We start from the raw sequence: 14,447 nt of genomic DNA, 5'->3' as shown, positions 1-14,447 counted from the left end.
TTCTGTCATCATTTTCTGTGTTTTTGTGTCATTTTGTGTATTTTGTTTTTTTGTTTATTATTATTTAGTATATTTTTCTCCTATTTTGTGTGTTTTTGTTGTCGTTTTAGTGTGTTGTTGGTATTATTTAATTTATTCTCTCTCCGTGTGTGTGTGTTTTTGTTGTCGTTTAGTTGTTTCTTATGTCATTTTGTATGTTTCTCTCTTATTTTTGTATGTTTCATAGTGACCTTGTGTATTTTTCTCTCATTTAGTGTGTCTTTGTTGTCATTTTGTGTGTTGCTTCTATTAGCAAGTATTTTTCTCTCGTAGTGCATGTGTTTTTGGTGTCATTTTGTTGTTGTTTGTCTGTTCTTTTTATTATTCAGTATATCCTTCTCTTATTTTGTGTGTTTCTGTTGTCATTTTGACAGTTGTTGGTAATATTCAGTATTATTGTCATTTTTAACTAAAAATAAACCTATATATAAAAGCCCATATTTTTAATGCTGTCATTTGTTTATTTTCCTCTCTCTCTCTCTCTCTCTCTCTCTCTCTCACTGATCTAAAACATGCAGAATAGGAGCTCTCTAGGACCGGATTTAGGACCCCCAAATTTATATTCCATAATGTTTTGGCCCATCAGTGTAGCTGGATGACAATGGATCTGTAACATGAATAAAATGTGTATATTTTATCTTCATACTGGCATGAAGATGTGGTGGGAGAAGCATTTTTCTTTATCAGCACCAAAAACAGAAGTCAGGTTTCTGGTTTTGTCTTTGGTTTCCATGAAGAAGCCTCGGTTCTTCTGCCTGGTGGGGATTATATCGAGTGTGTAGCTGATGTTCAGCTTCGACTCCACATTTTCTGGGAAAGCGCAAAGTAATGTGAGAGTTTTTTCAAGACCGTAATACGATGTCAAAACAGCTACTTACTGTAGTTACTTCGGGTCATTTCAGTGATTTCAAAGCATAAGCTTACGCTGACCATTTGCAGATTTTTGTCAGTTCCTAAACAGTCGAGATGCTCAGTGCTTATCTCTTCAGGGTCATAAGTAAGACGTGCTACCACATTGATGACAGGCTTGGACCTGAAGGGGAAAGAGCAAACAGCTACCACGATGTCATTCAAATTGTATAAATCAGTGCGTCTTTGTCCACTTTGTCCTCACCTTAAGACAACAGCTGTGCCCTTGGATCCAACTACAACATCTGGAAGCCCATCATTTTCAAGGTCAATGTCTCCACTGATAGATTGTCCAAAAAGTCTCATTCCAGACTGTATTGTCCCACCCATGATTCTCTAGAAAAAGAAAGATTGTGATGTATATTTTTATACGTCAAAAGAAATTAATGGATTTTGACACAATTTGAACCAAAGATGGACATTTACGCTATGGAAGATTCTAATACATTTTGGATGGGATCAGTTTGAATAATTGAAAAAATCCCTATCTCTCATCATTGGCACAATTTCAAAAATAAAAAAAAACGAAAACTTTAACCTAACATACGATTCAGAAAGAAGACTAAATAAATCTCGCTGGAACTATTACACTTCTTTTCTTGTTTTTTTTTAATTGACTAATCTTTATATCACCGAGTTTCATCTGGATCAGATCAGGATTGCACATTTCATCGTAATTTTTTTAAAAGATTGGGGTGTCCATACATTTAGACCTACTGTATGGTTATTAACGGGGATATAAATGTCTTCCAATTTTTAGTTTAAAGTGTGAAGGTACCATGATCAGAATCTGCTTAGTGGAGGTTTGAGCTCTTGTTTAAAGAATAGCTTAGCAGCAATTCTCAACTGGTGGGTCGGGACCCAAAAGTGGGTCGTGGACCTGTACAGGGAGGGTCGTGGGAAGCTGGTCAAAAATAAATAAATAGTTGAACTTGTCTTTAATTTTGAAAGAAACTTTTTTTTTTTTTTGTAGAGGCATGCTGTGAAATACATGTTGCACAGAAAAATATATAGATTTATGTTTTAAGAAATATTATATATGCGTGTTTTCAACAGCTATATTTGAAATACTAATTTTTTTTTGTTGAATTCTAAAAAAAAAAGTGGGTCGCTATTTAATGATCATGGCAAAATGTGGGTCCCAGGGTGAACTCAGTTGAGAACCACTGGTTTAAAGCTTTGAAGAGATGTAATGAAAGGATTAATGTGGGGAAACCCCCTTTTCAAAACTATATTGATGAGATCCAAACCAGCAGCCTTTGTTAAACGTAGTTCTTACCTGACTGAAAACTTCACGAATGCCTCTTTGCCTCTCTCCCAGGTAGATGTACACAACCCCTCTGTTGTCATCCTCCATCGGCGCTCCCACTGCAACATCTCGGAGTCCGTCTCCATTCAGATCTGCCAGACTGGATACGGTGGTGCCGAACCTTCCCATAGACGGAGCCGACACGTTCAGTTCACTTTTCAGGAGAAGCTGGAAGTCGATTCGGAGAGTTTTGCTCATTCTCTTAAGGTAAGGACGACATTTTAGCCTCTGCTACCAAACAGGAAGCTGAGAGATGAAAATCTCTTTTCAGAAATGTAACATTAATACAGGGACTGGATGAGACCAGCAGTGCAGTATATCGCACACATGTATGCTGCAGTGACGTGCAGTCAGGGGAGGCAAGGTAGGAAGTGCCTACCCAAGGGTGAATTGATATTTTGATTATTTGTTTTAATTATAATATAGTTATCAATGATTTATTTTTCAATTTCCGATAGCCTACAGTACCTATAAATTTGAAAGTGTCAGCATTTTGTGCTTTTCAAAGCCCAAATGACTAAACATCGCTATTTCCTGGTACGGCAGAGACGCTGCACAGTCTCGCTTCGCTGTAAGGCAGGAGGAGGAGCCAGGAGGAGACCACACCCTCTCCCAAAAGCACATTGCTGCTCTGCCTCTGGCCCCATAGCGTGTTTTTACGTGTTTGCGCATGTGCAGTCAGTTTCCCAAGATGAAAACCATTTACGTAAAAAGGCAGCTCTCTACGCTGCCTTTGGACGTAACCGTGCTATGCTAAATGTTATACGCAAGTTCACAGTGCATTAGTGAATTGATAAAGCGTGGCTGCTGCTACGTTCTCTAGCTAGTGGGCGGGATAACACTACAGTCAGGATGACAGTGCGAGAGACAATAAAGAAACTTTCTTTTGAGGGAAAACAACAGCTTTTAAAAGATGGGAGACCAACACCTGAGCTCCCAGACCTTCAGCAAAGGAAAGGTTGGAAAATGTTTTGTATTTTACACAGTGAATGGTACAAAAGGAAGGATTGGCTTTGTGGATGTGCCTCACTGAGGCTGTTCTGAGTTGTTGTTGTTGTCATTTTCTCCGTGTTTCTGTGTTTCCAACACAAACAACGGATGCACTGCCGTGTCATGAGATATATCTTGTTGGGAGAGTATGGAGGCTATATTTAATAATTGTTTGTTTCTTTAATGGTGTTTTACGATGATTTTGTTTGATTAACATTTGCCAGCCGAAACATATGAAATTGTCATTGGTGGTCTCGATTTGCAAAGTGCTCACCCAACCCTAGTGGTCACGGCACATCACTGGTTTGCTGTATAAACACATTATTGCTATAATCAATATATATTTAATTACTGTTATGGTGGTTTTTTATTTATCTATTAACAAAGTATGCCAAATTGAAATACTTTTACTAAGATGCCAAGAATTGGACAAAATTAGATCACGAACACAACTTTATACCAAATACGTGATTTTGGGGTTTAGTAACTCTTTGTTTTCAACTGACTGCATATGATGAACTCTTTAAGTGTTAAATCAAATTTTACCCACAATGGTTGTGCCATCCAAACCCAACCACCCAGCATGATAGCAGTTGTCATTTCAAACCCTAAATATAAAATTTGACCTTCATCAAGTCTTTATTTCCTTCACAGTGTTACTTAAATAGACTTAAGTGTTTTTATGTTTTTACTGGCCTTCATTTAATTGTTTTGTTTGTCTGTTGGCAGGATTATTTTACAAGTATTAAACAGATTGTGATGAAATTTTACCCAAAGATGAACCTAATAGACCAGGGGTGTAAACTCACTTCAGTTCAGGGGCTACAGTTTTTAGGTGGGAAGAAAAAAAAGAACAATTATAAAATCATAGTGCCTTAGTTCTCAAGATCAGTTGAATTCACTTCAAAAATTTCTGATTTTGTCACCAATTTTTGTGTCATTTAGAGGCATTTCGTAGAATTGTTTGTGAGAAACTGCAAGATTTGTGAGTTCTTTCAACAATTTGCGATTAAAAATGACTGCATTAATGTGATATACACAAAGGAAAATTGCAAGCCCATAAAATATTGTGGAGTTTCATTAAATTGGTGAATCTATAACTGGATTATTTGGTAATTTACACAATAATTCATGTTTTTTCTGTCACTTTTACTTTCTTCTGCAGGCTGAATTGTATGCTCTAAAGGGCTGTATTTGGCCCCCGGGCCTTGAGTTGGACACGTTGATGGAGGGGGATCCGGATCAATATACAGATTCTGGATCAGTTTAAAAAATCAAAAAATCTCTCATCAAACTCATCTCGGTTAGAATGAACTGATCTTTATGAAATTTGACTTGGTTATGGCAGGTTGGTTCCCCAATTACACCACAGAGTTTCATCCAGAACAGATTCAAATTATGCGTTTGATCACGATTTACCCAAAAAATGGGGTTGTCGATACATTTTGTATAGGTAATAATGGAGATAGAAATTTCATACAGACTCCGCCCACCTCTTCGTTCAATGTGTAGACGTATAATCGACCTTCTCTCTTCTCCTGGTGCTGGTAAAACAGCGGCGCGCCGACCAACAGGAAGTCCATGTTCCCGTCAGAGTTCACATCTAATGAGCACAGCTCTGCACCAAAGTAGGAGCCAATCTGAAAAGTTTAAACATAGCCACTTAAAATTAAGACTCCTTCTAATTCTATTTTTTGCTGGTGATTTTCAAATTGTAACATTTTATACAAAAGACTTGCCATTTCAAACATGTACCCACCTGCTCTCCGTTCACCCTGTCCAAGACTATCCAGTTTCTGCCTTCGTGGCCGAAAAGTACGACCCGACCTTTGTGCTCTGACCTCGGTGCACCAGCAAAGTACAGAGGGACGTCATCCCTCTCTCCAACTGCGATCGCGTATCCTGCAACAGTGCATCACGACATTTCAAGCTATAAGATTTCGAGATGTCGACACAGAACAGCATCGAGTGAAAGAGACAAATATGTCCAGGACGAACATGAGCAAACTGGCGGCCCCCCGAAAGTCTACGCACAAAATGACTCAAAAAAACAAACAAAATTACAGAGGTACACAAAAGGATGACAAATATACACAAGATTACTCTATAAACACACAAGATAATAAAAAACTGAAAATTGTACCAAACGACAAAAAAAATACACAAATAAAACAATGACAAAAACATGCTAAATTAATCAAAAAATACAACAAATTACAACAGAAAATGCATACAATAGACCAAAAGACTAAAGCTTTTGTTCTTTCTTTTTTTGGTGATCATATTGGTCTTTATTCTAAATACTGACATGATTTTTGATATTGTGGCCCTCGAATCAGACAATCACATTTTTGTGACCAGAGAAACACAGCCTTAGTCATAAAGTGCCGCCTGAACAACATGAAATTAACCCTAAGCATGTGGAACAGGTCAGCGTTAATTTGTGGAATAAAAGGTTTTGTCTTAGTTTTTTATTGACTACATTTTTGTGACAATAACTAAACTATGCCTAACGGTAATAAAAAAAATAAAAAATACCTGTGAACAAAAACAAACTGAAAATATATTGACATTTTCGTAGAAATAAAAGTATAATTTCATCACATGGGACAAAATCCAATCAGAACTGTTCCGCATTGATCACATCAAATCTGTGTCTGTTTACAAACATTAATGCATTCATAGTGGGTAATTGGATCTTTAAATATTGCGTAAACTCCTATGATTAATATTTTAGACAACTATGTCTGTAACAGGTTTAGTCGACTAAAGTATTGATGTATTTTAGTCGACTAATCCTAGAATATACTGATAACTGAAATAATCCTGATAACTACATTTTGACAAAACCTAATTGTAATTTAAGTCACAAGCCTATGACTAACACAAAATCATAATGATCACTTAACCTGGGTTCAAAGGCAGATGTAAAGGACAAGTTTGGTTTCCTTTCAAAATGTTAAAATCAGAGGTTTTCCATTCATGGTTTGGGACCCCAAAGTGGGTCTTAGACAATAATAAATACATAATAATACTTAGATAAATATTATATTGATAAATTAGATAAATAAAGGGAAAAATAAGAGCAAGAAGAGGACAAACTTCACAGCCAGAGCAGTGACTTTACCCATGTAGGAATCTGCCTCCATTTCTGGATCTTGAATCTGAACTTCCTTTAGCTGCTGCCGCTCATACAGACACCCCTGCCAGTTGTTTGATCCCACAGAGCCCAGGATTAATCTATCCTGTTAACAGAAAGAAACCAGTCATGCAAAAACACTACTACCAGTGGACACACCTTCCCATTCAAATTAAATGGGACGATGTGTCCAAACTATCCATCCATCCATATTCAGACCCGCTCGTTCCTGTTTTTCAGGGTTGCGGGGCTGTCCAAATTAAAAATACACATTTTTGATAATAAGTATTTGATTCATTAGAAAAAGAGCTTAACAAAAAAACATTAAAGATTGAATCTATCTGTTTGAGCATTTAATGTGATTGCATGTTTTTTTCTTGCATATTTTCATGCAGCTGACACAGAAACACGCACAGTCGCACACCCACATCCTGTTCAAACAAGACAACTTGCAAGATGTTTGCTCCTTGGTCTTCCAGCTAATTGTTGTTCTTCTCTTTGCATGTCAGCTCGCCAACAACAAACCTTCTAAAAGTCTGAAACTAATGAGACCGTTTAGTTTCTAAACAGGTTAATTTTCACAGATATGGACTTGTCAAGGCAAAGGAAATAACTTTTATTATTGCTGTAAATGCTTTTGACTTCATCTGTCCGTGTCTGTCATTTCCTTTTTGTTTTACAGGAAGTAAAAAGCAGGTGTTTTTCTCACCTTATAGAAAGCTGCACTGAAGCCACTCTGAGACATTTCATTGGTTATGTTTCCTGCTCGAGCCACAGCAGAGCCTGAGAATCAAACACTGGACACAGTTAGCATGTGTCCTATGGGGTGCCGAATGTAAAAACTCTGTCACTGTTTCATAGCTCTTTCCTCACATTTAGCTCATTTTTCTTTCATTTGAGACCAATCCATTTAAAACAGCATGTTCTATATCATTGGTAAAAATGTGTAAACACCAAAAATAAATCTCTATGTCAATGTTAAATCTAAATGTAAAAGTTAAATGTAAATCTAAATGTAAAAGTTAAATGTAAATCTAAATGTAAAAGTTAAATGTAAATCTAAATGTAAAAGTTAAATGTAAATCTAAATGTAAAAGTTAAATGTAAATCTAAATGTGAAATCATCATATTTAACAATTAAAACTAAAATTTAAATATAACATTTAGATTAAACATTGACATTTAGCTTTAAATTTATTTTTCATGGATACACATTTTTAACAATGATATAGAACATGCTGTTGTTACATGCTCTGCTGTCTGTCACTGCCACTTTCCTGACCCAGCAGACCATGCCCTTTTCCCCACCCAGCTGAAGCAGATGCAGCTGATCAGCTTGGGTTCAATGGCTTGAAACCTCACTCAGCAGTGTGGCTAGTGAACACTGATAATCTGTGGTTTGGGTGTCATCTTGGTTACGCTTGTGAGCTCATGTGATACTCCTGTGAGAGGAGGGTGTCTGTGAACCTTAGTGGAAATTTAGTTGGTAGTTATGGTAGTTTGTTGTAAATTTTCTCTTTCAGTTCAAAAGTAAATATTTGATTTGATGGAGTCTATTTTGTTTGAAATAATGCAGAAATAAGGTTGTGTTTATTTATGTTTGCTTGTCTTTTATCATGGTTTTGTTATTGTTTCTTTCCCTTACTCCCCGACACCGCCACAAGGAACATAACACTGTTTCATAGCTCTTTCCTCACATTTAGCAAATTTTTCTTTCATTTGAGACAAATTCATTTAAAACTGCATGCTCTAAGTCATTGTTAAAATGTGTAAACATCAAAAATAAATCTGAATGTAAATGTTAAATCTAAATGGAAATGTTAAATGTAAATCTAAATGTTAAATTGGTCATATTTAACCTTTAAAAAGTGGATTTAACATTTAGATATACATTTTAACTTTAGATATAAATTTAACATTTAATTTGACATTCAATATATAGCTTTAGATTTAACATTGACATTTAGATGTAACTTTTAGCTTTAGATATATTGTTCATGTGTATATATTTTTAACAACGTTATAGAACATGCTGTTTAACATTAATTCCTGTCGCAAATGAAAGAAAAATTTGCTAAATGTGAGGAAAGTGAGCTCAATGTTCAGAATATGTCAGCTACGAAAAAGTGTACGAGTTTTTAAATTTGGCACCCCATAGTGTCCGCCATCTTCCTAATTAACGATGTTCATTTGGACAGACTTGGATTTTAACATCACCCTCCATATTGAAGATCTTCTTTTGGAAGTTCTCCAGCATTCCCTTGAGGCCGCCATAGTTTTCAATCTTGAAGGCGTTTTGGTCTTTGGGCTCTGAAGCGATTGCTCGGAATTTATCCAGTTTTGCGTCTTTAACCTGAGAGCACAAACATGGTTTCACTGAGTGTACATACTGTAACTAATTACTTCTCATTGTTTTTAAATGTTGCATCACATCTTACCCCGATGACGAAGCGAATCACATTTTTTTCATCATATTTCTTAATGATCATGTCCCTGTCTGGGTCGCTGGGGTCTCCGTCTGTGATCAGCACCACAACTTTGGTAGCATCAGGAGAAGCACCTGCACTTGGATTTTCAATGATGTCATTCCTAAAGTTACAAATTGGATTAAGATTAATTGTAAATCGAAGTGGGACAAACTTCAAATTCAACCATCCATCCATCCATTTTCAGACCCGCTTCTTGCTGTTTTTCAGGGTCGCGGGGGTCTGCCGGTGTCTATCTCCGGCTCACACTGGGCGCTAGGCATGGGTACACCCTGGACATGCCGCCAGTCCATCGCAGGGCAACACAGACACAAACACTCACACTCTCATTCACTCCCATGGGCAATTTAGAGACTTCAATCAACCTAATAGTCATGTTTTTTTGGATTGTGGGAGGAAGCCGGAGTACCCGGAGGAAACCCGTGCTGCGTGGGTTTCCTCCGGGGAGAACATGCAAACTCCACACAGAAAGGACCCTGGGGCTTGATGCTAACCACTAAGCCATTGTGTGCCCCAAATTCAACCAGTGCTTAGAAATTGGAAACGAGAGCAATCTGAATTACTCCTACTCGTCTTTAATGTCTGAAACAAAACTCAATATGTTTTTATGTTTTTTTCCCTATTATTACTATGAGTATATACAATACATGTTGGCTTTTCTGGCTATACATGGACTACGCAAATGCAAATGGTGCCATAATCCACTACCGAGTTCCAAAGCTGAGTCCTCTGCTCTTATATGAGGAGAATGAAATGAACCTGTTTTCATCTTTGATGTGCTCAAAGATAAATGTAAGATATAATAATAATAATAATAATAATACATTTTATTTGTAATGCACTTTGCACACTAATGCACATATTTGATTCCAAATCTCAAAGTGCTACAGGATTAAAAAAAGATAAAATAATAATAAATAAATAAAACACAACATATATTAAAAGACAGGACTAAAAGAGGCATTAACTGTTAAAATACGTTTCTGTAAAAAGGTGATATTTAAGTTTTTTCTTAAAAATGTCCATCGTTTGTATATATAAGAGTAAAATAAAAATGTAAAATAAAATGTTAACACAGAGGTTCGTTTGTTTTAGGTATAATTGTGTCAGTTTTTCAATGTTAAATTGAATTTTTAATTGTTAAATGTTAGTTCAAAGTTTCAAGTTAGTGGCTAGTAAAATAGGAACATGAATATTTTCTCTGAAATGTAATGAAAATGAAACGACTGCATGAATTAGCAGTAATAGTGTTGCATGTTGAAACATGTCCTACTTTGTTTTAAGTTACTGCTAGTCTTCCTTTGTAATCTTATGTTCTCATTAAAGTGAAACCGTGAATGTTTAGTATTGAAAAAGTGTTTTTCAAAATCACTATGTCAAGCCCGTCGGACTATTTGTCACCTTTGAAGAAGCTCACCAGCTTCATGACCATGTGATGTGAAACTCAAAGTTAGACTCATCATACGCATGTACTGTTCAACATTCGTTAAAGTAAATCTTTGTCGTCATCATCAACCACACGTTGAACAGATCAGGTCACGGTTACTGTGCTGTGCTGTTGCTGTTCTACTCACATGACGTATCGCAGTGCTTTGTGTGTGTTGGTGAGGTCTCTCAAGTGAACTTCTTTCTCGAGTAAGGCCAAGGCTTGACCTTCTTTGTAGTCGTTGAAGTCAAAAACCTTGCTCCAGTTTGTGGAGAATTGGACTGCAGCAAACTGCAGGATAAATATACTTTCAGTTTATCATTGTAAAATACACTTTAATTTCCGAGTTCGTACCTTTCTGGACTTGTTTTGTACTCGGTTGGTTTTTGGATTTGGATTTTCAGTTTTATTTTAAGCATATTGTTTGTTGAGTACGAACCTCTTTGAATTTGAGATGAAAAGTGGTGCATGAATCAAATATTTGTGTCTTTACACATCGGTGTCTTACAAATATCAGTAAAATCTCTATTGACCAGACTGAGCTGCTGAAGATAATGATTTGGATGCATCAAGATAATGTTTGGTGTATATTTGGTTGCGTCTGTAACAGGATTGGAGTCAATTACAATTGTAATTGCGTAATTGGATATTAATTACAATTATGATGTAATTGTACTTGAAATCGTAATTGAATTCAGATAATTGACTTTGTAATTGTAATTGGCATGAATATTTTATAAAAAAAAAGTCATTTGCAATGTAATTAAATGCAGAACTAGGAAACTGTTATAGATATATGCTTATGTAGTAAACTATTATTAAAATGTGTTTCATAACAAGTGTATTCTTTAGTTTTCTTGAGGATCATTGTTTCATCTTTAAAAAAAGGTTGTAAATTGAGGCGTATACTGACAGAAAAAAGGCTCAGACGCCCACATTAACAATATTAATATGTATATTTTCATTGATTAGGAAACCTAAAAAGGTAACCAAGAGATGAGAAACAAATTAGATGACTGAAAATATTTTTTAGTGTATTTTACAGCTGATTTAAGACATGGGTCAAAGAGATTCTAACAGAAGAAGAAGGTTACATTTAATAGGGCTCAGTAATTGTGATTCATTGTAATTTAACTTTAATGATTGAGAATGTATTTGTAATGGATTTCAGGGGAAAAATTATAACTGTAATTAAAAAAAAAATCTGGGAAATGTAATAATTGAGTTGTAATTGAACATGGATAATTTAAGATGCAATTGTAATTTAAAAATGTAATTGACCCCATCCCTGGTCTGTAATCTTTTTATCTTTTTTTTTTTAAATTTAATTTCTTCCTGTTTAAATGAGGTTTCTGTTTTCCTTTGATGCTTTTTCTGCACAGTTAGAAATTTAACTGCTCAGATTTCACACAAGTGCCATGAGAGACTTGTTGGATCTGTTGCTATGTACATCAGGTACAGAAAGTATTTAGACCCCTTTAAATTTTTCAGTCTTTGTTTCATTGCAGCCATTTGCTAAAATCAAAAAAGTTCATTTTATTTCTCATTAATGTACACTCAACACCCCATCTTGACAGAAAAAACCAGAAATGTAGAAATTTTTGCAAATTTATTAAAAAAGAAAAACTGAAATTTGATTTTAGCAGATGGCTAGAAATTTAAAGGGGTCTGAATACTTTCCGTGTCCACTGTATGTGGTAACATACTGTAAAATACTACTGTAGACCATTGATGGTCCAGGGCTGATCAAAGGAGCCAACACAGAAGTCTTGGGTTAATGTGAGCTGACCTTGATGGACGTGTTCTGCAGGCTGGTCATTACGTTCTGGATGAAAATCTTGTTTTGGTTGAACTCATATGTAGTCATGCTTTTTGAGCCGTCAAACAGAAAAACAAGGTCCACCGTCTTCTTTGTGCATTCTGAAAGAACAGGAGGTTAAATATTATTAATGTCTAATTTTTAATACACGAAGACCATTGAGATCATATTTTAAAGGTCTTGGTCTTGTCTCAGATCTGCAATAATCTGCTACGCTTCAACTTCTTTAATGTGATAATACAGTAGAGAAAAGTAGTTAAACTGTTCCTGATTCATCAATGTTGTAATTTGACTTCTAATTGTTCTGCCTCCTTGGAAATATTTAACAATTTGATAGGTCAGGGATCTGCAAAACCTGGGACAACAATCCATATCATTTCTAGTCAGAAATTCCTCTGAACACTTACTTTACGCCTCATTCACCTGACAAATAAATATTTGATTGTCAGATATTTAAAATAATTCTAGACAAGATTTGAGATTTTTGCATGTTGTGCTTTGAAAGAGTTGCAGACACCTTGTTTTTGTCTGTCAAATGTTTTTAAAAGAAAACTAAAATTAAAGAGAGAATACACTTAAACTTTTTAACCTCATCATGGTTTTTTTAAAATTGATTTTTTTTTTTTTTCCAATACTATTAATGCAAATCTCCACAGATTTATTTAATTAAGTAATAGGACAATTCTGTTATTACAAAATTCCACAAAGATATTCAAATAAAACGAAGTAAATGGTCTAAGTTCCAATTTTATTAGTTTAGATTGGTTGTGAGATTCTATTAAATAATTTGTACAAATAATGTTTTATCTAAGTTTATAACTGGCCTCCATGTACGAGGGGTTAAAGACAAATTCTTGCAAAAATAAGATTAAATATCATCAAATAAAACAAAACAAAAAAATAAAAATAAAATAAAAACTAAATAAATGTAGTGTGATTTGATTGAATTTAATAAAATTATGTTGAATTATAAAATTGAAATAAAAATAAATACGATAACTTAATTATAATCAATTAAATTACCTTTAATGAAGTAAATCCTATATTTTTGTGTGATTACCTCACAAAACACTCAAGATTAGCCCGATTAATAGCATTGTTAAAAGCACCTGCAAAAACTAATTGAGAATATCTTGTGTTTTACATGTTTTTGTGATTATATTTTTACATTAATAGTATAAATCTTAAAAGAATAATGTAATTAAACTAATTGCTTGCACCATGTTAGAATTCTAAGAAATTTAAAACAACAATAAATAAATAACCTAAGAAGTAATGAATTTACTGAGACTTTTTTTCTCTTTCTGTGGAGCTTAGAATAAAAACAGAACTCTGATTTAAGGTGGGCTTTACCCTGAAATGAAGGCGTGATGAGGGAAAGTTGTTGGAGTTGATCTGAAATGTTGAAGCAGACACTGTTGAGGTAGGAGTTGTCGTGGCACTCATGGACAACACTTGGACTGCAAACCTGAATGAGGAGACGAGGCCACAGGTTTAACGCCTTGGTTTGAGTTTAATGGTATTGTAAAAAGCAGGTCCTCTTACTGTGAAATGGGAACCAGTGGAATCAGCAGCTATGGATAAACCAAAGTGCTTGACTGTCATCGTTTTTGGTAGAGATGTTTCTGCAAAAGTCACGATTTGGATTAGAGGGAAAAACCCACAAGATAGAAAGGAATACTGTGTGTTGTATCTGCATCATTATGATCAATCTATTGCATTATAATCCGTACTGTTGGGGTTAAACCACTCTCCGCTCTGGTCTTTGTTATGCCTGGAAATCCCTCCAGATCCATTATGCTGCAGCGGTGAGGAGATAATTATCCTGCAGATGGAGAAGATCTATTGTAAGTGAACCCCCTTGGGGCACCTTTAAAAAAAAGTTACAAAACGGTACCCTTCATAAAAGCGTCTTTAAAATGTCATATATTCATATTTTTTCTCGCTTTTTTTCTCATCAGATCTTTTCAACAACATCAAACCTAACCATAGATATATAGTTTTCATTATGTTTCTGTATTTTTTTTAAATGTTTTTTCATTGACAAAAACAAAATGTGCATTTTTTTTCAAAATTAAGGTGCAAAATGAAACATGATATGAAGTTATTACAGACTTAATTAGGTAAATAACTGATGGAAACATTGATTTTGAGGCAACTTCAGACCGTAACCATAAATATACAGCTTTTCATTATATTTTTATACATTTTATATTTTTAGGCCCTTTTTGTATCAAAAACACATTTTTTTTTGTAACAAAAACATAAAATGTGCATTATATATAATATGTTAATAAATATTTGATATGAAGTTATTACAGACTTGATAG

The 14,447-nt window shown here is 34.9% G+C and overlaps 1 protein-coding gene across 1 annotated transcript in view; it reads right to left on the bottom strand.

The window, feature by feature from the left end:
* LOC114474932 (integrin alpha-X) overlaps positions 1-14,447 on the bottom strand; it is a 37,093-nt gene that overhangs the window by 13,743 nt on the left and 8,903 nt on the right. The window contains exons 3-17 of the mRNA XM_028465593.1: positions 13,851-13,942; positions 13,663-13,742; positions 13,471-13,585; positions 12,088-12,218; positions 10,447-10,589; positions 8,825-8,975; positions 8,604-8,739; positions 7,096-7,169; positions 6,375-6,492; positions 5,007-5,149; positions 4,741-4,887; positions 2,228-2,425; positions 1,154-1,284; positions 918-1,072; positions 686-849 (exon numbers count right to left, since the gene is read on the bottom strand). Coding sequence (XP_028321394.1) covers positions 686-849; positions 918-1,072; positions 1,154-1,284; positions 2,228-2,425; positions 4,741-4,887; positions 5,007-5,149; positions 6,375-6,492; positions 7,096-7,169; positions 8,604-8,739; positions 8,825-8,975; positions 10,447-10,589; positions 12,088-12,218; positions 13,471-13,585; positions 13,663-13,742; positions 13,851-13,942 — 1,978 coding nt within the window. The remainder of the gene's footprint in view (positions 1-685; positions 850-917; positions 1,073-1,153; positions 1,285-2,227; positions 2,426-4,740; positions 4,888-5,006; positions 5,150-6,374; positions 6,493-7,095; positions 7,170-8,603; positions 8,740-8,824; positions 8,976-10,446; positions 10,590-12,087; positions 12,219-13,470; positions 13,586-13,662; positions 13,743-13,850; positions 13,943-14,447) is intronic.

This window comes from Gouania willdenowi, chromosome 1, assembly GCF_900634775.1.
Source record: "Gouania willdenowi chromosome 1, fGouWil2.1, whole genome shotgun sequence".
In the NCBI taxonomy this organism is placed as follows: Eukaryota; Metazoa; Chordata; class Actinopteri; order Blenniiformes; family Gobiesocidae; genus Gouania; species Gouania willdenowi.
This window is presented reverse-complemented; position numbering and strand designations above follow the sequence as displayed.